The sequence below is a fragment of the Lactuca sativa genome, chromosome 6 (genome assembly GCF_002870075.4).
Source record: "Lactuca sativa cultivar Salinas chromosome 6, Lsat_Salinas_v11, whole genome shotgun sequence".
Classification (NCBI taxonomy): domain Eukaryota; kingdom Viridiplantae; phylum Streptophyta; class Magnoliopsida; order Asterales; family Asteraceae; genus Lactuca; species Lactuca sativa.
The window spans coordinates 199,589,366-199,612,919 of record NC_056628.2 but is presented as its reverse complement, the minus strand read 5'-3'; the positions used below and the strand labels follow the sequence as shown (position 1 = coordinate 199,612,919).

At 39.4% G+C, this 23,554-nt stretch overlaps 2 protein-coding genes across 2 annotated transcripts; both read left to right on the top strand.

Moving 5' to 3' along the window:
• Positions 1-16,782: 16,782 nt before the first annotated feature.
• LOC111914106 (ESCRT-related protein CHMP1B) lies at positions 16,783-17,755 on the top strand. Its single transcript, XM_023909843.3, has one exon. It carries the CDS (start codon positions 16,886-16,888, stop codon positions 17,501-17,503), a length of 618 nt encoding a protein of 205 aa, XP_023765611.1. The 5' UTR covers positions 16,783-16,885; the 3' UTR covers positions 17,504-17,755.
• Positions 17,756-21,238: 3,483 nt separating this feature from the next.
• Positions 21,239-23,139, top strand: LOC111914104 (cytochrome P450 CYP82D47). Its single transcript, XM_023909840.3, has 2 exons — positions 21,239-22,283; positions 22,359-23,139. The coding sequence occupies exons 1-2, from the start codon at positions 21,318-21,320 to the stop codon at positions 22,989-22,991; spliced, it is 1,599 nt and encodes a 532-aa protein (XP_023765608.1). The 5' UTR covers positions 21,239-21,317; the 3' UTR covers positions 22,992-23,139.
• Positions 23,140-23,554: the final 415 nt, after the last annotated feature.

The window sequence follows — 23,554 nt, the reverse complement described above, 5'->3', positions numbered from 1 at the left end:
GTTGACTATGATGAGACCTTCTCACCAATTGCAAAGATTAAATCTATTAGAGTGATGCTAACAATTGCCGCATTTCATGATTATGAGATTTGTCACACCCCCAAACCAAGGATGGCGGAAATGTCCAGGGGTGGAGGACTTCATGTACAGTATCACAACAACATGTATAATAGTGCTCAAAGTAAATACAACCATCATAAATATAATTGAAAAAGTTACACCAAAGTATATGTTTACATGTTTCAAAATCAATTACATTGCGATGATAAAAATAAATTGTTGACGGTTTAACGTCCCATCCTCAAAGCGCTGAAGTTTTCCTGTTTCACTAATTTCCTGAGAATACAAGTAGTTTTGAAAAGTGTCAACAATTAAGTTGGTGAGTTCATAAGAGTTTTGTTTGGAGTAGAAACCGTTTTCCTTTTTAAAAGCGATAGGATATGTATCCAGAAAATCCAATATTTTCTTAGTTAGGTGTAAACAGAATATTCTTATATGATGTGTTGATGAACCCTAGATTGACCCGTAGATTTCCTCTATAATCATCCAGCGTATATAAGTTATAGAAGATTTAAGTTAGATAAAACGTCGAATGTAATGGGTCCGCCCTAGGTCCACAACCAAACGAGGAACAGGAGATGAGGCGGGCACCACCAATTCTAAGCCAATCCAGACTAAATTCTTGTATGACTCAAGCATATACGCTTAATGATTATAGTTGAAGTCTAACAATGCGAACCTTTAATGTGAATATAACCTATACATACCATAGTTCACCGGGGAGTAATAGAGATTAGTGAACCTGAATTATGCATATGATAGCTTATCAAAAGTGATGGTGAATATAACCTATATGATGTGTTGATGTATCCTAGATTGACCCGTAGATTTCCCCTATAATTGTCCAGCGTATATAAGTTATATAAGATTTAGGTTAGATAAAACGTCGAATATAATGGGTCCGCCCCAGGTCCACAACCAAACGAGGAACAGGAGATGAGGCGGGCACCACCAATTCCAAGCCAATCCAGACTAAATTCCTGTATGACTCAAGCATATACGCTCAACGATTATAGTTGAAGTCTAACAATACGAAAATCTATTGTGAATATAACCTATACATATCATAGTTCACCGGGGAGTAATAGGGATTAGGGAACCTGAACTATGCATATGAATAGCTTATCAAAAGTGGTGGTGATGGTGAGTGTAACCTATACATATCATAGTTCACCGGGGAGTGATAGGGATTAGGGAACCTGAACTATGCATATGAATAGCTTATCAAAAGTGGTGGTGATGGTGAGTGTAACCTATACATATCATAGTTCACCGGGGAGTGATAGGGATTAGTGAACCTGAACTATGCATATGAATAGCTTATCAAAAGTGGTGGTGATGGTGAGTGTAACCTATACATATCATAGTTCACCGGGGAGTGATAGGGATTAGGGAACCTGAACTATGCATATGAATAGCTTATCAAAAGTGGTGGTGATGGTGAGTGTAACCTATACATATCATAGTTCACCGGGGAGTGATAGGGATTAGTGAACCTGAACTATGCATATGAATAGCTTATCAAAAGTGATGGTGAATTCCTTTCTTGTAATTAAGTTCCTAGGGTAGATGAAACATAAACTATACCTATTATAGTTTATTACTTTGTTTGTAATATGTATTTACCATAACTATACCGATTATAACTAACGCGTTCGTTTGTGGGGGTATAATGGTTTAACTATACTTATTATAGATTATCTTAATCGTCCATAGCGGCAATAACTCTTTTGTAAGGGTAAGACCTTTAATATTGTGTTTGTTATATGAATAACCCTAAACTATACCTATTATAGTTTATCGATTGATTTCGTGGGAAACGAGCATAGGCTTTACTTGTCATAATTTATCAATGTTTATATTTTAATGGATATAGCCTCGTAATATCGTATATATATATATATATATATATATATATATATATATATATATATATATATATATATATATATATATATATATATATATATATATATTTGTCATACTTGTGAAGGTGTAAATCCATTTGTTTTCTGATGTATGTCTATGTAAGAATACAAAATTTGTCATATATTGCAACTACACATAATCACATAACGATGTATACCTTGCTCAACATGTTACAAGGTGAAATGAAATTTATTGTGTTTTTCTGTTAATAACATTTTCTGTAACTGTTATTGGAAAAATTGTAGAAAAATCATAAAATGTCCAAATCAGGTTCTGTAACTTCTGAGAGTTTGGAAAATGAGTCTAGTTTGTTCATAATTTTTATTATAATTTTTAATGACCTCTAACTTGGGTGAAAAAGTCCATAATCACAGACTGGTCCGGATTGATGTTTGAAATGATAGACAGTTTTGTAAAAATCACCATAAATTGTAGAAAAATCGTATGGAGATGTGCAAGTAGTCATTTTAAAGCTGAGAAGTGGAACTACATGCACCTAAAACAGTTTTGAAAACAAAAATATTTAAGATGTCCAAAACAGTCCGTGAATGGAGTGAAACTTTTCTGAAGAAAGCTGTTAGGAAAATGTAGTTATGTTCTAAGTATTTTAACTTGTATTCCCCCCCTAAAAACTTGAGAAAACGTGAAAATGTAGGGGTATGAACTCACCTTAAGTGTTTTCAGTAGGTAAGTGTTGAAGAAGAGAAGTGTTCAACCCAAGAACACTTGATGAATCACTTGAAGATTCGAAGATCTAACACAATTATAATGGAGTTTGTGTAAGATATCCATGATTTGAGTGGAAATAATTGAGATAATCATAAAGAGAATGGATTATTCTTACCAAATGTGGAGGAAATCCAAAGAATCAGCCCTTAAATCTCGAGTTCTAGAGAGGGAAAATGAGAGAGAAAAGAGTTTGCTCTTTTTGGTGAAAAGAGAGGAAATGAGAGAAAATGAGGAGAGAGAGGGTGCATATTCAGCCCTCAAAAACGTGGGGATGGCTTGTGAGGGAGGTAAAAGGTACAAGGTATGGTGGAAAGGAGTGTGGGTGGTCATGGAGTGGGTATGGGGGTTGCTTGCGTCATAAAATAAGGTAAAGTCAACACTCTACCTTTGTACTTTACCTACTCTTATTTGGATAAGATTTTACCCTTAAAATATGATTAAATTATTAATTTAGGGGTCTTATAATTTAAAATAAAGTTTTGGGTGAAAATCCCATGTTAAAATAATTAAAAACGGGCTTAAAACGCAAAATTACTCGAAAACGGGTGAAAAATGAACTTTCTAGCGAGACCCTTCGGATCTCGGCCGAGGTTCGGTCAGGGGAGGTGCTAGTCTTGGAAGCGAAGGCGCGAGCCAGGAGAAGGAGCGAAGGCGAGGTTCGTCCGAAGGCTCGGTCCGATGCGGAGTCAGATGCGAAAGTCAGGGGGTTCGGTCCGAAGTGAGGCTAGAACCGAAGGGACTGTTGTGAACAGTAATGAACAGTACTTTCGGTTCGGATTTTCCTTTCTATGCGAGGTTCGGTTCGGACCTTCCTTCTTTGCGTGGTCCCGTTCGGATGAACAGTAGTCTCGGTTCGGCTCATCAGTCAACACCTCGGTTCGGATAATGAACAGTACTCTCGGTTCGGACCCTCATGAATAGTGCTTTCGGTTCGGTTCATGAATAGTACTTTCGGTTCGGAGGGTTCGTTTCCTTAAGTCCGTTTTTCGCGTAGACTTCCGTTCTTGGGCTATTTTCGCCAAATTCGGGGGTCGGAATGCCCCGAGTGATTATAGAAAGTTGGGGAGAGATTTCGAGAGAGATTTGAGAGACATTCCACATACTCAGAGAGATTTGGGAGAGATTTGACATACTTGGAGAGGTTTCTCATACAAAGAGATATGTGGGAGAGATTTCACATACTTAGAGAGATTTGGGAGAGATTTGACATTATTGGAGAGATTTCACATACAAAGAGATATGTGGGAGAGATTTCTCATACTTAGAGAGATTGGGGAGAGATTTGACATTCTTGGAGAGATTTCACATACAAAGAGATATGTGGGAGAGATTTCACATACTTAGAGAGATTGGGGAGAGATTTGACATTCTTGGAGAGATTTCACATACAAAGAGATATGTGGGAGAGATTTCACATACTTAGAGAGATTTGGGAGAGATTTGACATAAGAAGAGATAGAGTGAAAACGATTGAGAGAGGTTTCATGGGTGTCCTTTTTGAGTGTCCGGCTACGCACTGCAAGGTCCGTAAATCCTGTTACGCCTTGTTTAAGGATCTTGCATACTCCCGATGAGTATGCGACATTGTTTTATCGGTTTGGCTCGCCACGTACCTCAGTTTTAGGTTAAGGAGATCTAGGTGTACGCACTTTTTGATTTTAGGATCCCTCGTTAGAATAAAGAGTCGCTTAGGAGTTTCTTATCATAAGCTCTAGCACTTACGGCAAGATGAGTGGACCGGTTTGACTTGTTGACTTTCGTTGACTTTGACTTGACTGAAAATTGACGGTTGTCACAAGATTTGGCAAATGGATGTCAAGACCGCTTTCCTTAACGGAAAGTTGGATGAGGATGTTTACATGGCTCAGCTAGAGGGGTTTGTGGATCCGAAGCATCCGAATAGAGTGTGTAAGCTTGAGAAGTCCATTTATGGACTTAAGCAAGCGTCTCGTAGATGGAATCATTGCTTCGATGAGAAAGTCAAAGAGTTTGGATTTGTACGAAGCGAAGACGAATCTTGTGTATATGTCAAAGCCAGTGGGAGTATAGTAAGCTTCCTGGTTCTATATGTCGATGACATATTACTCATAGGAAACGACATCCTGACTCTGCAGGAGGTTAAGTCATGGCTCGGGAAGTGCTTCGCTATGAAGGACCTCGGAGAGGCTTCTTACATTTTGGGAATAAGGATAGTAAGAGAAAGAAGTAAGAGACTAATTGGACTTAGTCAGAATACTTACTTAGAGAAGGTACTAAAACGTTTTAGTATGGAAAACTCGAAGAAGGGAGAATTACCAATACAAAGTAATGCCAAGTTGAGTAAGACTCAAAGTCCGAGTACCGAAGCTGAAATAGCAGAAATGAGCCGAGTACCATACGCTTCCGCCGTTGGCTCAATCATGTATGCTATGACTTGTACTCGCCCTGATGTAGCCTTCGCTTTGAGCATGGTTAGCAGATATCAAGGGAATCCTGGCAGAGCACATTGGATTGCGGTGAAGAATATCCTTAAGTACCTTCGGAGGACGAAGGAATGGTTCTTAGTCCTCGGAGGGAGTGATGACTTGAAGGTGCGAGGGTATAGTGATGCCAGTTTTCAGACCGACAGGGACAACTACCGTTCGCAGTCGGGCTGGGTCTTTACCCTAAATGGGGGAGCAGTGACATGGAAGAGTTCCAAGCAGGAGACCGTAGCTGATTCAACGTGCGAATCAGAGTATATTGCAGCGAGCGAAGCGTCGAAGGAGGCAATATGGCTAAAGAACTTCATCGGTGATCTTGGAGTTGTACCTGCCATAAAGGAGCCCATGGAGATTTTCTGTGATAACGAAGGAACGGTTGCCTTGACTAAGGAACCGAGGCATCATGGTAGATCAAGACATATCGACAGAAAATATCACTTCATTAGACATCGTGTAGAAGAAGGACAACTCGTAGTGAAGAGGATATCATCAGAAGATAACCCAACAAATCTGCTTACGAAGGGACTGAGTAGGGTTAAGCACTTGCAGTATGCTAGGAGTATTGGGCTGAAGGATGATATTAGCATAGATTAGATAGTATTAGAAACATGTAATAGATAAATGTAATTGACATTTGATGATTAAATAAAGGAGTTTTATTTATGAGTAATGTTACTGTCTTATGTTAATTGTTTAACTATTGTTTCACTTTGCATGTTTTGACTTCCAGAATAATTGAGTTTATTAGGAATAATCGAATTGTTCAAATTGTCCACAATCGTTCATATGTTGGGAGTAGATATGAATGAATATTGTCATGAATTGGTGTGTAGATTGTCTAAATAGTGTTAGACATAGCAAAGGGTTGCTGCAACGTTCATGAGTGCTTATGAACTAGTTTTGAGCATTGGAACAAACCCGTGCTTGCTGGAATCACCTTATGGAATACGATATAAAAGGTGATCGCAAGACGATAATATCATATAGTCTTAAAACCTAGATATATGGTTTGTTATTTGTTAATTGATTGTACATTGATAATGCGAAAACGCATCAGTAACTCGGTGTTATAAAACACATTGTTGTGTATAGTTGGTTAATGAATAAGTAAATGCATATAAGTCGAAGTTTATCTGTAACTTTTATCTAAGAAGGTAAAAGTGATATCTCGGCCGCTCGATGATTTGATTTGACTTATGAGTCGGGCCCGGTCAGAACTGAATTGATGTGTTCGATTAAGTTCTATGTCAAATAAATCAGAGATCAAGAAACCTAAATGCTTGACTAACCATTCCATAGGATTGTCAACATGATATCTAATAGAGGACTGTACGTTCCCTTATCTAAAGGAGAAGATTGATTAGATCAGAGTTTGACAGCGTCTTTGAGAGCTACGATTGCAAACCGAATTGTACTTGTGCATATAATTACTAGACTTATCCAAGTGGGAGACTGTTGGAATAGTGTCTAAGCCTGCAACTACATTAGGCAAGTATTTGACCCGGTTGTGCATGGTCCTTTTGGGTTGCCTTCACCATAGCAACTTGATAGGATGATTTATTAAGAGAGAATAAATATTATTAATATATTATGAGAATAATATAAAGAATAATATATTGTTATTTGATTAATATAAGTTATAGAATTAATTTGAATTAATTTGGCGACTTAAAGAGATTAATTAAATAAAGGGGTATAAACTGTCAATTGTTTGATAGTTAAGCTTTAGACTATAAATCCTTATAGATATATAGTGGACCGATTCTAGAAGCTAGGATAGCTTCAAAATCGTCCATGACTTATCTAAGGAAAGGATTTGGATAGCCTTAAGAGAAGATTATCCAATTAGAGTTTAGGTTGTAACCCTTAAGGAGTCTACAAGTATAAATAGACCCCATGGCTAAGGGAAATAGGCATCTCACCTAAAGTAATAGAACCCTGGCTGATTTCCTCCCCTCTCCTCTCTCCTAAATCATCTTCCTTGCTATTGGTGTTTGTAAGCCATTAGAGGAGTGACATTTGTGACTCTAGAAGCTCCAAGACTACAAGATCAACAAGGAATTCAAAGGTATGGTTCTAGATCTGTTTCAATGTTGTTATTTAACCTAATTAGCCATTAGAAGTCTTGGATTCAAAGCATGTTTAATTAGAAAGCCTAGATCCAAGCATTAGGGTTTTGCATGTGCACATAGGAAAGTTCTTATGGCTAAAACCCATCACTCTCAACATACCAGGCGACATCCCGCTTCATGCAGGGCTACCAATAATCGGGTCGAAGATATCTATACATCTTCGTCGCCCCTGGGTGGATAGAAAATCGAGACTTATGAGCCTCGTCCATCAACACCTGCCGTACTCCGCCCCAGTACGGTACCCACACTCTCCCATGAAGGGTCAGCAATCCCCGACTATCATAATCAAACGAAGCTACTCGGTCCACTATCCTCTCACACTTCTGCCTCTCCTCCTTGAGGCCCTCGGCCTGAGCCTCCCTGATCCGTTCCAACAACGGAGTAATCACTGTCATCCTCAGACATAAGTCTCTGATAGGGGCTGCTGTTACCTTGCGGCTTAGGGCGTCGGCCACTACGTTGGCCTTCCCTGGATGGTAAAGGATGTCACAATCATAATCCTTCAGCACATCCAACCACCTCCTCTGTCTCATGTTTAGACTCGGCTGATCCATAAGGTACCTCAAACTCTTGTGATCCGTGTAGATAGTACAACGGACCCCATAAAGATAATGTCTCCAAATCTTGAGGGCAAACACAACCGCCCCCAACTCTAAATCATGGGTAGGATAGTTAGCCTCGTGAGGCTTCAACTGTCTCGAGGCGTAAGCTATCACATGGCCTCGCTGCATCAACACTGCTCCCATACCTATGATTGAGGCATCACAGTAGACTACAAAGTCCTCTACTCCCTCTGGCAAGGTAAGGATCGGAGCCTCGCACAATCTCTGTCTGAGGGTCTCAAACGCTGCCTGCTGCTCAGGCCCCCAACGGAACACCACCGACTTCTTGGTCAGTCGGGTGAGCGACACTGCTATCTTGGAGAAATCCTGAATGAACCTCTGGTAATACCCTGCCAACCCTAGGAAGCTCCGAATCTCGGATGGAGACTTCGGGACCTCCCACTGCATCACAACCTCTATCTTGGCCGGATCTACCAAAATACCTTTCTGGTTGACGAGGTGACCAAGGAACTGCACCTCGCGCAACCAGAACTCGCACTTGGAGAACTTCGCAAAAAGTCTCTCCTTCCTCAAAACTTCTAGCACCTCCCTCAGGTGCTCCTCGTGCTACTCCTGCGTCTTGGAATACACCAAAATATCATCTATGAATACTATCACTGACCGATCCAACATCGGCCTGCACACGCGATTCATGAGATCCATGAACGCGACTGGAGCATTGGTGAGCCCAAATGGCATCACCACAAACTCATAATGACCATACCTGGAACTGAAAGCAATCTTCTGCACATCCTCATCTCTGACTCACATCTGATGATACCCGGAACGTAGATCGATCTTGGAAAACCAAGACGCTCCCTGAAGCTGGTCAAACAAATCATCTATCATCGGGAGTGGGTAACGGTTCTTCACCGTTACCTTATTCAACTCCCGATAATCTATACACATACGGTGCGACCCATCCTTCTTCCTCACAAACAGGATCGGCGCTCCCCAAGGCGAACTGCTCGGCCGAATGAAACCCTTGTCTAGCAGCTCCTGCAGCTGCGTAGACAACTCCTACATCTCAGGGGGAGCTAGGCGGTACAGTGCCTTGGCTATCGGAGCCGCACCAGGAATTAGGTCGATCCTAAACTCGACCTGCCTCTCAGGAGGTATTCCCGGTAAATCCTCGGGAAATACATCCGGGAAGTCTCGCACCACCGGAACCTCGTCAGTTGTCGTCTTGCCCTTCTCCCGGGCATCCAAGACATAAGCTACATAACCGGCGCAACTTTGCTGGAAATAGCACCTCGCTCTCGCGGCGGAACAAAAGGTTGGTCCACGTTGTGGCCTCTCGCCCTGAATCACTAACTCTCCCCCACTGGGAGTACGAACCCTCACTAGTTGCAGCTCACAATCAATCACTGCCCCATTGGGACTCAACCAATCCATGCCTACTATAACCTTATTCCCTCGCAGGGGAATAGGAACCAGGTCCACCGAAAACTGCTCGTCGAACAACTTAAGAGAACACCCTCTATGCACTCTGGCGACCCTCACGGTCCTGTCATCTGCTATCTCAACCTCTAGTGGACAATCCAGCTCCCCTGGAGCTCTACTAAATCTCTTGCTAAGCGCTAGCGATACAAATGATCGGGTAGCCCCCGAATCAAATAATACAGTAACAGAAATGTCGTTCACAGAGAACGACCCTATATAAAACATATAATCATAAGAAATAATCAATCAATAATAATATAGAGATGAAGGGAAGATACATACCCGTCACCACATCAGGAGTCGCTCGGGCCTCCTCTGTTGTCATCTGAAAAGCCCTACTCTTCGCCACTGGCGCCTCGGCTCGGCCCTGCCGGCCATCTGTAATCCTCAAAGTAGCAGGGGCAGGTGCAGCCACCTTCCCTACTGCAGCTAAGCTCAGACACTGGGAATTTTTATGTCCCCTCTGATTGCACTGAAAGAAAATCAGATCTGATGCTGCAATGGCAGTAGCAGGGGTCATACAATCCCTGCTCAAATGCCCATTCCGACTACACTTGAAGCAGCCGGAACTCCCTGCCTTGCACACCCCATCGTGCATTCTCCCACACTTGCCACATCGACCGTGGCTCTGCTGAATCCTGGATCTGAAACCTTGGGATTTTTGCCCGAACCACCTGTACCCGAAACCGCCTCCGGTTTCCTCTTCTTCTCCATCTTAAGATCAATCTCCCTCTCCCGAGCCCTAGCAATCATGTCATCCAGCGTTTTACAGCTGGACCGGCTCACAAACTGGCGGATATCGCTCTGCAACATCTCATGATAACGGGCTTTCTTCATCTCCTCATCATTTCCATACTGAGGAACGAGAAGAGCCCTCTCCCTGAACTTGGCGGTGATCTCCGCCACGGTCTCTATAGTCTGGGTGAGGTCCTGAAACTCTCTGGCTAACTGCTGCACCTCAATAACCGGTGCAAACTCCGCCCTGAACCTGGTAGAGAAATCAGCCCAGGTCATGGCATCTAGCGCTGCATCATCTCCAATGGTATGTCCGACCTCTTCCCACCAATCCCGTGCCCTGTCCTTCAGAAGACAGGATGCCAATCTAACCTTGTCCCCCTCGGGACACCTGCTCGTGCGGAAAGCGTTAGCCACATCCACCAACCACCTAGTACTCGCTATGGGGTCCCGCGCCCCATGATAATCTGGAGCTCCACATGCCCTGAACTCCCTGAACGTAAGTGTGCGCGACCCCATCATGGCCGCCACCTCGGCACAGAAGGTGCCCAACCTCTCATCCATCAGCTCTAGGATACCCTCCTTGATCGAACCGAAGATCACATGAGTCTGCTCCAGTATGATACGAGTAATCTCTGAAGAAAGAAACTCTCTGGTCTGCTCATCCATACGCTTGTCCCCCGAGCCTGATCCTGATCCCTCCCCGGCACCTCCACTGCCGACTGCTGGCCTCGAACGTAAAACCACCATTCTGAAACACATCATAGCAACATCAGAAAACTGAAATATCTCAAGGGATCATTGATGCTACTACTAGCTTCCTGGTCTTGTCTCAGCCTTCCTTGATTCGAGTACGGATCCTCTGCTTTCAGTAGTACGGGCCCATACTACCTTCCACATCTATCCGTACTTTCCTCAAGAACTGCCTTGACTCCACCAAGTCACTTCTACTACTACTGATCTCTGCTACTCTCATCCTAGGCTTGCCCCAGTGAAATCTCCGACTCTACTCAAACCAGTCCTCAGGTGCTGAAGGCCTCCTTGTAATGCTAATTAGCCATCGCCTGAATACCATCACATGTGATGAGGCTCAGATAATCCTTCGAGTAAAAGACTCGTCCCTACAACGGTTAGACTCAAACAAGAGTTGCGCAATAGGGCCAAATCCAACACTCTAAGATTATTCAACCCTGATCACATGTGACGTGACGTATTCACCTAACGGCTAACTCCCATCACCAAGAGTTCTACAAAGCACGAAGCAAGCAACATTCGAAAACCGTAAACTACTCAAGCAAATCTATTCTCACAACGAGAAACTGTACTAGCATACAATGCTAAGCTCGCGCTACCAGGCATAACCTAAACATGCTATCCTACTGCTGTTTAATCAATACTAGCATGCAATTCTCATAAAGCTGAAACATATATAGCAGACACATAAGGCATCCTCCTAGATCCTTAGTCCTATACTAGCATGCTGTTCTACTGAAACTGGAACAATTAATCATAATAAAACTTATATGGGTAACTTGGGAGTACTTACTTGAGCTCGGCTGATCGCATGCACCACACCCTTATCTTGTTTTAAAAAATTCTTTTCTTTCTAAGTGCTTTTCAAAATTTCCTTCGAAAACATTTTTTTTCCTTTTTGAAAATCTTTTTATCTTTCCCTTAGTTCGAGTTCAGATACACCCGGAGGTGTATCCGAATCCCTCAAACCAAGGCTCTGATACCAACTTGTAACAACCCAAAAATACGACCCGAAAATTTTATTTTTTTAAAATATAACAAAGATCATAAAACTGAGTATCGCATAAAAATCATACGTAGTGTATCTCAAACCGTAATAAAACACTGTGAGAAAAATTGTATCACAACTGTATCAAAACATATCGAAGAAACTGAATCAACTCCCAGGACAAAAACTGAAGTTGTGGTGTGTGCGATGCAATCAACCTGAGCTCTTCCCTTTGCTTGCGGAAGTACCTGAAACCAAAACTGAAACTGTAAGCACGAAGCTTAGTGAGCTCCCCCAAACTACCACATACCATACAATACATATAAAGCACATACTGGGCCTTGCCCACTGCATCGGACCGAGGTCCGGACTAACTAGGGCCTTGCCCCCTGCATCGGATCGAAGTCCGAAAACTGACTGGGACCCCGTCCCCTGCATCGGACCGAAGTCCGGACTAACTGGGGCCTTGCCCCCTGCATCGGACCGAAGTCCGGAAACTGACTGGGACCCCATCCCCTGCATCGGACCGAAGTCGGGACTAACTGGGGCCTTGCCCCCTGCATCGAACCGATGTCCGGAAACTGACTGAACATAGCATAACATAACATATCAACTAGCATAAACACATATACTGCATACTGCATCGGGTCGTTGCCCGGAACACATAACGCATAACACATAAATCTTGTCTGAGCCACGGAGGCATCAAACATACTAACTACTGCATCGGACCGAAGTCCGGAAACTACTGCTAACTGAACGGGCCGGCATTGTGGCCTTAGACCCGTTCCTACTGGAAGGAAACTCACCTCGTGATCTGGCTGCTGAGTGTATGGCTCTGGAAACTATCTGCTGCTGCTCCGGTATCTCCCCGGCTACAATTCCACAAATACACTCAATCAAATACTAATAACTACGTTGGGGTAAAACGACTCTTTTACCCCTGGCTAAAGTCAACTCTCCCGGTCAAAGTCAACCTACAGTTGACCTGACTCGCCGAGTTGGGCCGCCAACTCGCCGAGTCTCTATTCTCACTTATCGACCCTACTCGTGGCTACTCGTCAAGTATGGCATCGACTCGACGAGTACCCTCTCGATTTAAGAACTCAGGCAATCTGCATCTGACTCGCCGAGTCATATGAACAACTCGACGAGTTGTTCTTGAGCTAAGAAGATTGTCTTGGACTCGCCGAGTTGTATGAACAACTCGTCGAGTCCCTCCATCACCGAGTCTGACCTCCAACTCACTGAGTCCACTCTACTACTCACAGGTCCCCACTCGACATCACTCAAAAGGGGGAAAAATCGGGGACTCGCGACTTGACTCGCCGATTCGTTCTTCCGACTCGCCGAGTCGCATCCATGCAGCTACTCTAAACTCGATTCTGCTTGAATCCAGCGTCTAAAACTTATAGATTTGGGCTTCCTTAGATCGATTAACACGTAAAGATTCTATCTTTATGTGTCCATAAGCATCCATGAAGATTATAAGGCTCAAAAAGCCTAATAAATGCTAGATCTAGGGCTCTCATGCAAAGTAACTTCAAAAAGGCAATAGATCCGGGCTCTACAACTCCTAAATGAACAGATCTAGGGATATCTCGACCTATTAAGGCCTCCATACGACTATAAGGTTGGAAAATACATCAAACTAGCCCTAGAAATGTTTTAATGGAGGTTTTAAGCATAACACAGAAGGATTCCGGGAAATACCTCAATGAACTTTGATTTTGACCTTGGATCTTTGCTCTACACCTCTTCTCTTTGGTCCTTTCTTCTTCTTCTTCTTCTTCTTCTTCTTCTTCTTCAAGCCTTCAAGAATCCACACAAAGCACTTTAATCAATCAAGGAATGGGTTTAGGGTTTCTCACAGCTCTCTAAGGGTGAAGGAGGCGAGTTTGGGGCACATAACACTGCTTAAATAGGGAGCAAACCCGGGGATTTAGGGTTTCTTCCTGGCAGGCAGACTCGCCGAGTCCCGAATATGGACTCGCCGAGTTGCCGACTAACACGTGCTCGAAATCCCGTCCCTACTTGACAAGTCGGGCTATAGACTCGCCGAGTCCCTCTTGAAAACTTCTAAATAAATGCCATGGAAGCAACATACCAGAGACGGGTCGTTACAGTATAACAGCCTCCACAAACCGCACTGAGCCATTTTAGTGCCTAAAACATTGAAAATTCATGTTAAAAAACACACACTTTGAAGTATGAACAATTTGGATGCCATTAAAACTGAAAGTTTGATACTAGGAGGAGGAGGAACATAAGTGAATGCATTGCAAACTGCACAACATGCTAAAGTTGCTCAAATAGGGTATAATAGATGATTTCAACATTCTGAACACACTAGCTAACTTTAAGATAATGGTTCATAATTCTTTCTGACATTTAATCTTAGAAAAAAACGTATCTAAAAACTTTAGATTGAAAGAAAAACAGAGCACCCTATGCTATGTTTTTCTGGCATTCTGAGCATTCTTCGTGCGTCAATTTCAGAAATCATTTTGTTATATAGTATATAATCATGGAAAAACATTTGGGGTTCTTTATGAAATTTCAAATCTTGTTGCTTTTGATTCAATTTCTGTTTTTGCTGAACATATTAACTTGTTGTAGTCCATATTTGATGGTTTCAATCTATAAACAAAAAAAGAGAAAATAAAAGAATTTAACCACGAAATTATTGAACTAATGAGGATAATTGATAATCTAGTAAGAACTGTGCAGTTATATCGATGATAGGGGTTGTAAGTGGCCTAGAAGGAGTTGGATATGGAGCTAGAGAAACTGACATCTGTAAATATGTGAAAAAAGTATACTCTTTTCACTTTCAAGATCTAAAGAATATTACAATTCTTGAAGCATGAAGTACAAGTCATTCCCTTCCTTTCTCCTCATATACCTAAGAAAACCAAGAAAAGAAAGACATATGGTTGATTTTCCAGTAGTGATGGTTATTGTTTTGTTGCTTGTTGGGTTCCATTTCCTTCCATTTAATATGTGAACTTGGTGTTAAAGGTCACATAAAAATGATTTTGTATGCTTTATATTACTGGGAAGTTATAGGTATACAATTTCCAGCAACAATCATTTTGTAAGAAATTGTTCTATGTAAAATTTTATAGTTCAATAAAGCATATATTAATTATTTGTTTCTAAAAGTTCATCTCTTTACACTTTTAGTACACTCATTTAGCATATATATGATTTTATTTTGAAACGTTGATTTTAATTTTATAGAATCCAATTTTCTAAATAACAAAAGGGTTAAAATGTAATTATATATAGTCATATGGATCAATAGGTTAATAAAATTAAATGTTTTTTAGCCGTTTTATCGGGTATATCCAAATTCTTTTAAACCCATCTAATACCTGACTTATTTAAATGTTAGGTTAGGTTATCTGATGATCCGAATTTCCGAACCCAATATCTAATTTACCCAACCTAATAAATCTGAATTCAAAATGGATCGGATTGAATAATAGAGTAACAATAGATATTTTCAACAGACCTATTACACGAACCGAATCACAAAAAATATAAGGGATAATGACTTAAAAAGGTAATATATTTTTCGATTTGTACACATTTGGTCAATAAATTTTTTTTCGTCCACATTTACCCCTTCAACTTGTTAAACTGTACACATCCAGTCATTATGACCGTTTACTTCAGGTTAGCCAGAAAATATGACTTATTAGGGTAATATATTTCTCATTTTGTATACATTTAGTACTTAATATTTTTGTACACATTTAGTCCTTAATTTTTTTTTTTTTGTTTCAACATAAGTCATTTTTTGTTTCTATATCAATTCGGTATTATGAATGATTTATTTAAGGTTTTTCTCACGACATCTAATATGGGACTATCATTGATGACAGGGACGGTTCTCTTTGGGTGCCCGCAGTGGCACCGACAACCTCTGCTTTTTCTGTACGCAGTGTAAATTTTTCGATATTTTTCTTTTTTCTACTTACCGGCAACACCTACTACGGACCGGCAACACCTACTACCAAATCCTACGTCCGTCCCTGATTGATGAGGTGTTTGGGACTGTTGATGTTTATGTTCATCGCGACCTCGACTGCTTGGTTGCATAGGTCTTGTGGTTTGGCTTAGATTTTGTATTCTAAACGTCGTAACTTCTTCATACGATATCTACTTTTAACGATCTTTATGTTTACGTGTTCGTTTTTTAAGTCTGCTATAACTTTCGTTAAGATTACTCCCGTTAAAATATAATATGTTTTTACTTACGATTTTACAAAAATAAACATCCATAAATGCATTCATAAAAAACGTATGGATATAAAGATCGTAATTAAAAAATATATTATTTTTTAACGGAAGTAATGAAAGTTGTAGTAGACTAAAATACAAACACATAGATATAAAGATCGTTAAAATCCGAGATAGAATGAAAAAATTATGATGTTCAAAACACATGACTTAAGCAACCAAGTAGTCGAGATCGCGATGGACATAAGCATCAAAAGTCTAAAACACTTCGTTAATGATTGTTCCATGTAAAATGTTATGAGAAAAACTTAAAGAAAACATTCATAAGTATTGAATGAGTACAAAAATAAAAACAAAAAGTTTATTTTGCAACAAAAAAAAATTAAGGACTAAATATGTACAAAAATATTAAGGACTAAATGTGTATAGAATAAGAAATATATTACCTTATTAAGACATTTTTACCGGTTAACCTGAAATAACTGGTCATAAGGACTGAATGTGTATAGTTTAACAAGTTAAAAGGATAAATATAAAAAAAAAAAAAAACTTAATAAGAATATATTATATTTTTAAGTCATTATTTCAAAATATAAATTAAAAAACCATCCACATAAATTACCATAAACTCCCGAACCACAAGGAGCATTTTGTTCCCTTTACTCTTTTATTCTTGTGAAAAGTGAACTATTCTTTGTTACCTTTTGTACAAAACGCGAAACGCACAAATTCTTCAACCTCATATCACTCTTCTTCCCAAATCGAAAGACCCTTTACTTTCTCAAAACCCTAGATACAACAAAAATGGGAAGCCGACAGGCCGAGAAGCTTATGAACCAGATCATGGAGCTCAAATTCACGGCCAAGAGCCTCCAACGTCAAGCAAGAAAATGCGAAAAAGATGAGAAATCCGAAAAACTCAAAGTAAAAAAGGCAATAGAAAAAGGTAACATGGACGGAGCTCGGATTTACGCCGAAAACGCCATTCGTAAACGCAACGAGCAGATGAATTACCTTCGTTTATCCTCCCGATTGGATGCTGTCGTTGCCAGGCTTGATACTCAGGCGAAAATGACCACGATCAGTAAATCCATGTCGGGGATCGTCAAGTCCTTGGAGTCAACGCTAGCTACAGGGAACTTACAGAAGATGTCGGAAACGATGGATCAGTTCGAGAAACAGTTTGTGAATATGGAGGTGCAGGCTGAGTTTATGGAGAGTTCGATGGCTGGAAGTACTTCGCTTTCGACTCCGGAAGGGGAGGTTAATAGCTTGATGCACCAAGTGGCTGATGATTATGGTCTTGAGGTGTCGGTTGGATTGCCTCAGGCGGCTGGTCATGCTGTGCCGGTGAAGAATACAGAAAAGGTCGACGAGGATGATCTATCCCGGCGTCTTGCGGATCTCAAAGCTCGTGGGTAATTATCTATATTTCAACCATACGTTCCGATGGATCTTCTGCGAGGTAATCATCCAGAATCATGATGTTATGTAAATTTGAGTATATTACTTATTATCTTCAATATTATAAGTGTATGTCCTTTACAGTTTAGAACTTTCAAATCCTTATGATCTTGTTGTCCATGTTCTTGAATTGGTACATCTGAAGTTGATGTATTTGAGTTTGACACTGAATTCGAATTTGGAACTCATATTATGGCTAGTTATCTTTCATGGCTGCCCATTGTCGAATTATGTAACATTTTGTCATTTCATCTCTGTTTTCTGGCCTTCCGTAGTTCCATTAATTTGTTTTACTGCTCAAAAATTTTCCAGTTACTATTCATGTCCCATGATACTGGATAGTGGATAAGTATACTTATCTTCATGGATGGATTCATATACAGGAGGATTCATTAGATATAATCATGTCACTTGTTACAAAAAACTACAAATTTTCATCCACTGTATTGGAATGCCGTGATTCTTCATTCAACCATCTTCTGTAAGAATTGTCTTCTGAGAATTGCAACAGTTGTTATAATCAAGTAACTCATATATTATGTTTTCAATTTAGTTTTTGTAATGTAATCAAAAGGAGGCTTACAATGAAGAAGTTAACAAAAAGAGACAGTGTTCAAAACAAATGCATCAAAGTGGAACGAGTTTTTGAAGACCAGAAAGTAAAAGAGTTATTTAAGTTAATAATCTTCGCATTGTTGGTTATTTTGATAATCAGAACATAATAAGCCGAAGCATAACATTGGATTTTTATCTTGAATCTGGTTAAAAGAAAACTCAACACAAGAAGTGATGCATACCTTGTTCCATTCAGATTTTCAGATCAAAATAACCCTATTCTAGTATATCACATTTAGGGTTATTAATTTATTAATCAAACAATAATAATAAATGATTTCTTTTTTGTTTTTACTACATGTTGCCTACTACAAACACATCAAACACTACCATTTTATCATTTCACTCAATCCTTAAATATGTATCGTAATTCAAGTAATGTATTCATCATTTAAATGAGATGATGAATGTTAAGGGGTCGTTTGATAGTTACTAACTGGGTCAGAGCTGACTGAGTTAACTTTTGATTGAAATTTGCTGTTTGATTTTGCATTTAACTGACTGTACAAAATGACTATTTTACCCTTGTAACATCTGAAGCACAACACATATTGGAATTAGCATAAAACTCTATAACTAATATTAATCACAACATACTTTCATTTATTTGAGAATTATAAAAATAAATACAACATTCAAGATTTTGCTTTTCCACCAACACTTGTATTAGCTATTCCACTGACCTTCAAACTTTTGCTATCAACAAATCGTCATCTTGATATAACAATCCAAAGACCATATCTTCCCAAAAATAAAAAAACAAAGGGATGACAAAAAAACCCAATTAAACTCGATAAAGAACAGAAAATTTGAAACCTTTATGACCAATTGCTTGTACATCTGTGCAAGTCTATCACTTACTAATCGAAAAATATAATTAGAGGTAAAAAACAGCACATTTATGAATCAAAATCACAATTCACTGAGAAGAAACAAACCACAAACAACCTCACCAAACTTTCCAAAGCATTGTTTAAGTCCTTCATCGGCTGTATGTTTGCTAAGACCTTCATTTAAAAGCAAAATCATAGTAGAAATACAAATCTCAAAAGGCCTGAAAGTATTAAATCACAAACAGCTTCGAGAACAAGTTTAATTCAAGAACATGTTCTAACGGTAATTCCAAAAATTGAATCAAAAATCAATAATCAAATTCAACCCGCTTTTCAAGTTCAACCCGCTTTTCAAATTCAATCACATTTGGAAAATGAAAGCTTGCCCTGGAAAATCAATTTGACTTTCAAATTTAGTCACATCTGATTTCACCATTAGCCAAGTTCGGGTCGCCAAAAATTTCTATCAAACTAATGAATTCACCAATTCCATCCATAAACAAGAAATAGAAAATCAATCAACGATTTTTCAGATCAAACTTTGAAGCAATTAAAGAAAACTACCACGTTCGATTACAGACCTTACCGGAGGAGATGGAGGACAAGGTCGGCTGATAATCTGTGATGGAGTCGTTAAGGTTGCGTCGCTGGGTAAATGGTGGAGAATGGTTGTGCTGGTGTAAGTGGAGGGGGAGGGATGCACCGACGATGACAGAAGAGGGAGCAAACTCCAGCGAACAGAGAAGCGAGAGAGGAAGAAAAGGTTGGGTCGTTCACGATGGAGCGTTGAAAGCCTCAGGGCAATGTGGGAAATGTTCCAGTCAGCCTCTTTTTTTTCCTAAGACCGAATCAGACATTTTCTCATGACCCAATCAGCTCATTGGACCGGATCAGACATAATTAGCCCTTTATCAAACACGTTGACCGGACCGAGTCAGCAAAAAGAGCTTACTAGACCCAGTCAGCCACACATCAAATAGGCCCTTAGTTAATCACATATTCTATTTGGAATTGTATGTTTGTTGTATGAAATATTATTACTTTAGTGAACATACTCATTATGTAAATAAAAACTTATAAAATAAATGAAGTCGAAAAATTTAATGCTTTCATTTATACATAATGGAATACAAGAAATCATAAACCCCAAACCATAATCGTTAATGGACAAAACCCCACTCAATGGAGTAATTTCCGATGCTTCTTTCTCTTAAATATGTAAGTCATTAACCATGACTCGCCTGACAAGTAACCCCATGCCCTAAGCGCTAAACACTAATTGACTATGGCAAACCCAATGGAGTTAGTGACTTCATCCTTGATGATATACGTAATTAAGGTCTAGAACCAGGATTATTGAAACAAACACCAATTTAAGTACCTTATATTAACAAAACAAAAGATAAACCGACTAAAAGTCATAAACAAAGACGTTGCTTTGATGCATATATTTTTTCAAGAAATCTAAAAAAAAAAACACATCAATAATACTTATTTTGAGGTCAACATCATAAAGCTTAACATATAGACAAACATATATAACATATTTTATTGTGTAAAATTAAATATTTAAATGTGAAAAATATCATAAAACACGGTCGCTGGAACTCGGAATCCGATGTATATGTTCGGAATACGTTTTTCGGAGTTCGATGAACATGCTTGAAATACGTCTTCTGGAGTCCGATATTCTTGTTTTCAATATAAATTAAGCTAATGATATTGAAAAGAAACTTACAAAAACGTAATTAAATCTCGATAAAACATCATAAAAGCCAGGATGTAATTTGTCTAGAAATATTTCGCTGAAGATATAATTTTTGTTCTCTAAAGATTTTTTAGTGAAAGACAGAAAGAGTTGAACTTTATATGCCTAGTTACTTCAAAAATATCTCATTTCCGTAAAAACTTAACTTAACCGTTTTCAATAATATATAAGAAACATTTGGTCTTTTTTATGAATATTCTTCGATAAGTTTTGCTGTAATTAAAAGAAGATAATATAACATCTAACCTCTTTTTTTATACATTTTTTTTTAAAACTTAGTTGTGTTGTGCCCCTAGAAGGTTTTTTTTGACTTATTTCCTTAGTGGCTAGGTAGCACACGTATTTCCTCAAATGTCACTAACATGGTGACACGGTTTTTTTTTTTTTTTTGAACAGCGGAATCACACGTGTTTGACCATCTTACGATTAAATGTTGAAAAACGAACTAACAAGAATCATTTATCTAGTGGTGTATGATAGGGTCCCCAGCTATCAACTAGCATTACAATCGCCTCAAGTTTCATTACTTCATCCATATCACTCCAAAAAGATAATCATGGATTTACTTCTATCATTCATAACCTTTACAGCAACTATATCTTGTTTCCTGTTTTTTGGTCATCTGGCGTGGATAAGAAGTGGAGCTAATTACACGAGCAGCAAAGGATTAGCAAAGACAGCACCTGAAGCACCAGGCTCATGGCCGATAATTGGTCACCTCTATCTTTTATCTGGTTCTCAAGTTCCTCACAAACTCTTAGGCTCTATGGCCCACAAGTTTGGACCAATATTCACCATCAAACTTGGGGTTAATCGAGTCCTAGTTGTGAGCAATGCAGAAATGGCTAAAGAGTGCCTAACCACAAACGATAGAGTCTTTGCAACCAGACCAAAGTCAATGGCAACTGAGCTGATGGGCTATAATTATGCTAATTTCGCCCTTTCACCACATGTATCATACTGGCGTGAGATACGGAAGATAGTTGTTCTTGAACTTGCCTCTCATCATCGCCTTCAAATGCTTTCACAAATCCGAGCCTCCGAATTGAAGTCATCCATTACAGACTTGTATAAAGATTGGAAGACAAATAAAGGGTCTTCTGAAACGATAAAGGTTGATATGAAACAGTGGTTCGGAAACTTGATTCTAAACATGACTATGAGGGTGATCTTTGGGAACCGATTTTCACATGGCGAACAAAAGGAAGATGAATTTAAGATTTCCATTAGGCGGTTGTCAGAACTATTGGGTGCGTTTGTGCCATCTGATGCCATTCCATGGTTGAGGTGGATGGATATAGGAGGGTATGAGAAGAAGATGAAGAAGACAGCTAAAGAATTGGATGTTGTAATTGAAGGATGGTTAGAAGAGCATAGAAAGAAGATGAACTCAACACAACATGTAGATGAGAGGGAAGAAGAAGAAGAAGCCTTCATGTCCGCTTTGTTGTCTCGTGTTAAAGAAGTTAAAAAGGATCTTCCTGGCTTCAGCACTGATGTGATTGTGAAAGCTACATGTTTGGTACTATTTTTCGGTAATCCTTAAGTTACATATATATCAAAAGATACAGTTGTGAGTTTTTGTTGCTTTTCTCAGGCACTTTTAGCTGCAGCAACCGATACTACAACAATTACTCTAACATGGGGTTTAGCTTTACTAGTCAACAACCCTGTTGTGTTAAAGAAAGCCCAAGAAGAGATCGAGAAGCATGTAGGACGAGATAGAATGGTTGAAGAGTCGGATTTGAAGAACTTGGTCTATCTTCAAGCCATTATCAATGAAACAATGCGACTTTACCCAGCTGCGCCACTTTCTGTTCCTCATGAGTCTACACAAGACTGCATCGTAGGTGGTTACACTGTTCCTAAAGGGACTCGACTTTTGGTAAATATTTGGAAGATTCAACACGATCCTGAAATATGGGAAGATCCATTTGAATTCATACCCGAGAGATTCTTCACAAGCAAAAAGGATATCGATATCAAGGGTCAACATTTTGAGTTGATTCCATTTGGTAGTGGTAGAAGAATGTGCTTGGGAATCTCGTTCGCTGTAAATGCTTTGCAATTGATATTGGCCAATATCATACATGGATTTGAGTTCAAAAATCCATCATCTGAAGCGGTTGACATGACTGAAAGCCCTGGATTGACAAATCTCAAAGCCACTCCACTTGAGCTTTTAATTGCCCCACGGATATTGCCGGATTTTAACTTAGTGCCACCATAGGCCTCCACCACTCCACTGAGCTCTTTGTTGTACAGTGATTTGAGTTGGATGCCTGTCATGTAGCGTTTATCCCTATTGTTTTTATACAACCAACCATATTATAATTGAGGTATGCACAATAATTAAAAAGAATTGCATTTAGCATCAATATACATTTGTAGATTATTTGAAATTAAACTCACTTGAGAACGTTTCGAAGAACAAAAATTTGAGCAAATCCCTCCAATACCTCAAACTAATTTACCTGAAACAAGGAAAAAGAATGGTCAAGGGCATTCAAAGAGAGTGCTATTTTTTGATTTGGTTGCCACAAGAAAACTTGAAAGATGTAAAAGAAAAATACCAAAGGGCCGGGTAGACATTATCGGCGAGTTCCTAGGGAATCCAATGTATGAATCTTTAAACGAACGAATCTTCGATAAATATGGATCGCGAGGTTGTTGGATATGTACAAATTTTACCCTTTGATTTTCTCATGTACTTTTTTTTTGAAGCTTTTAACCAACAAAAAAAAAATATTAGTGAATTAAATCATGCATACCTATTTGATCACTACTTCGTGA

Coding starts and splice junctions, on each gene's coding strand:
- LOC111914104 (XM_023909840.3), top strand. CDS start 21,318: ATGGATTTACTTCTATCATTCATAACCTTTACAGCAACTATATCTTGT. Junction 22,284..22,358: donor TTGTGAAAGCTACATGTTTG/GTACTATTTTTC, acceptor TGCTTTTCTCAG/GCACTTTTAGCTGCAGCAAC.
- LOC111914106 (XM_023909843.3), top strand. CDS start 16,886: ATGGGAAGCCGACAGGCCGAGAAGCTTATGAACCAGATCATGGAGCTC.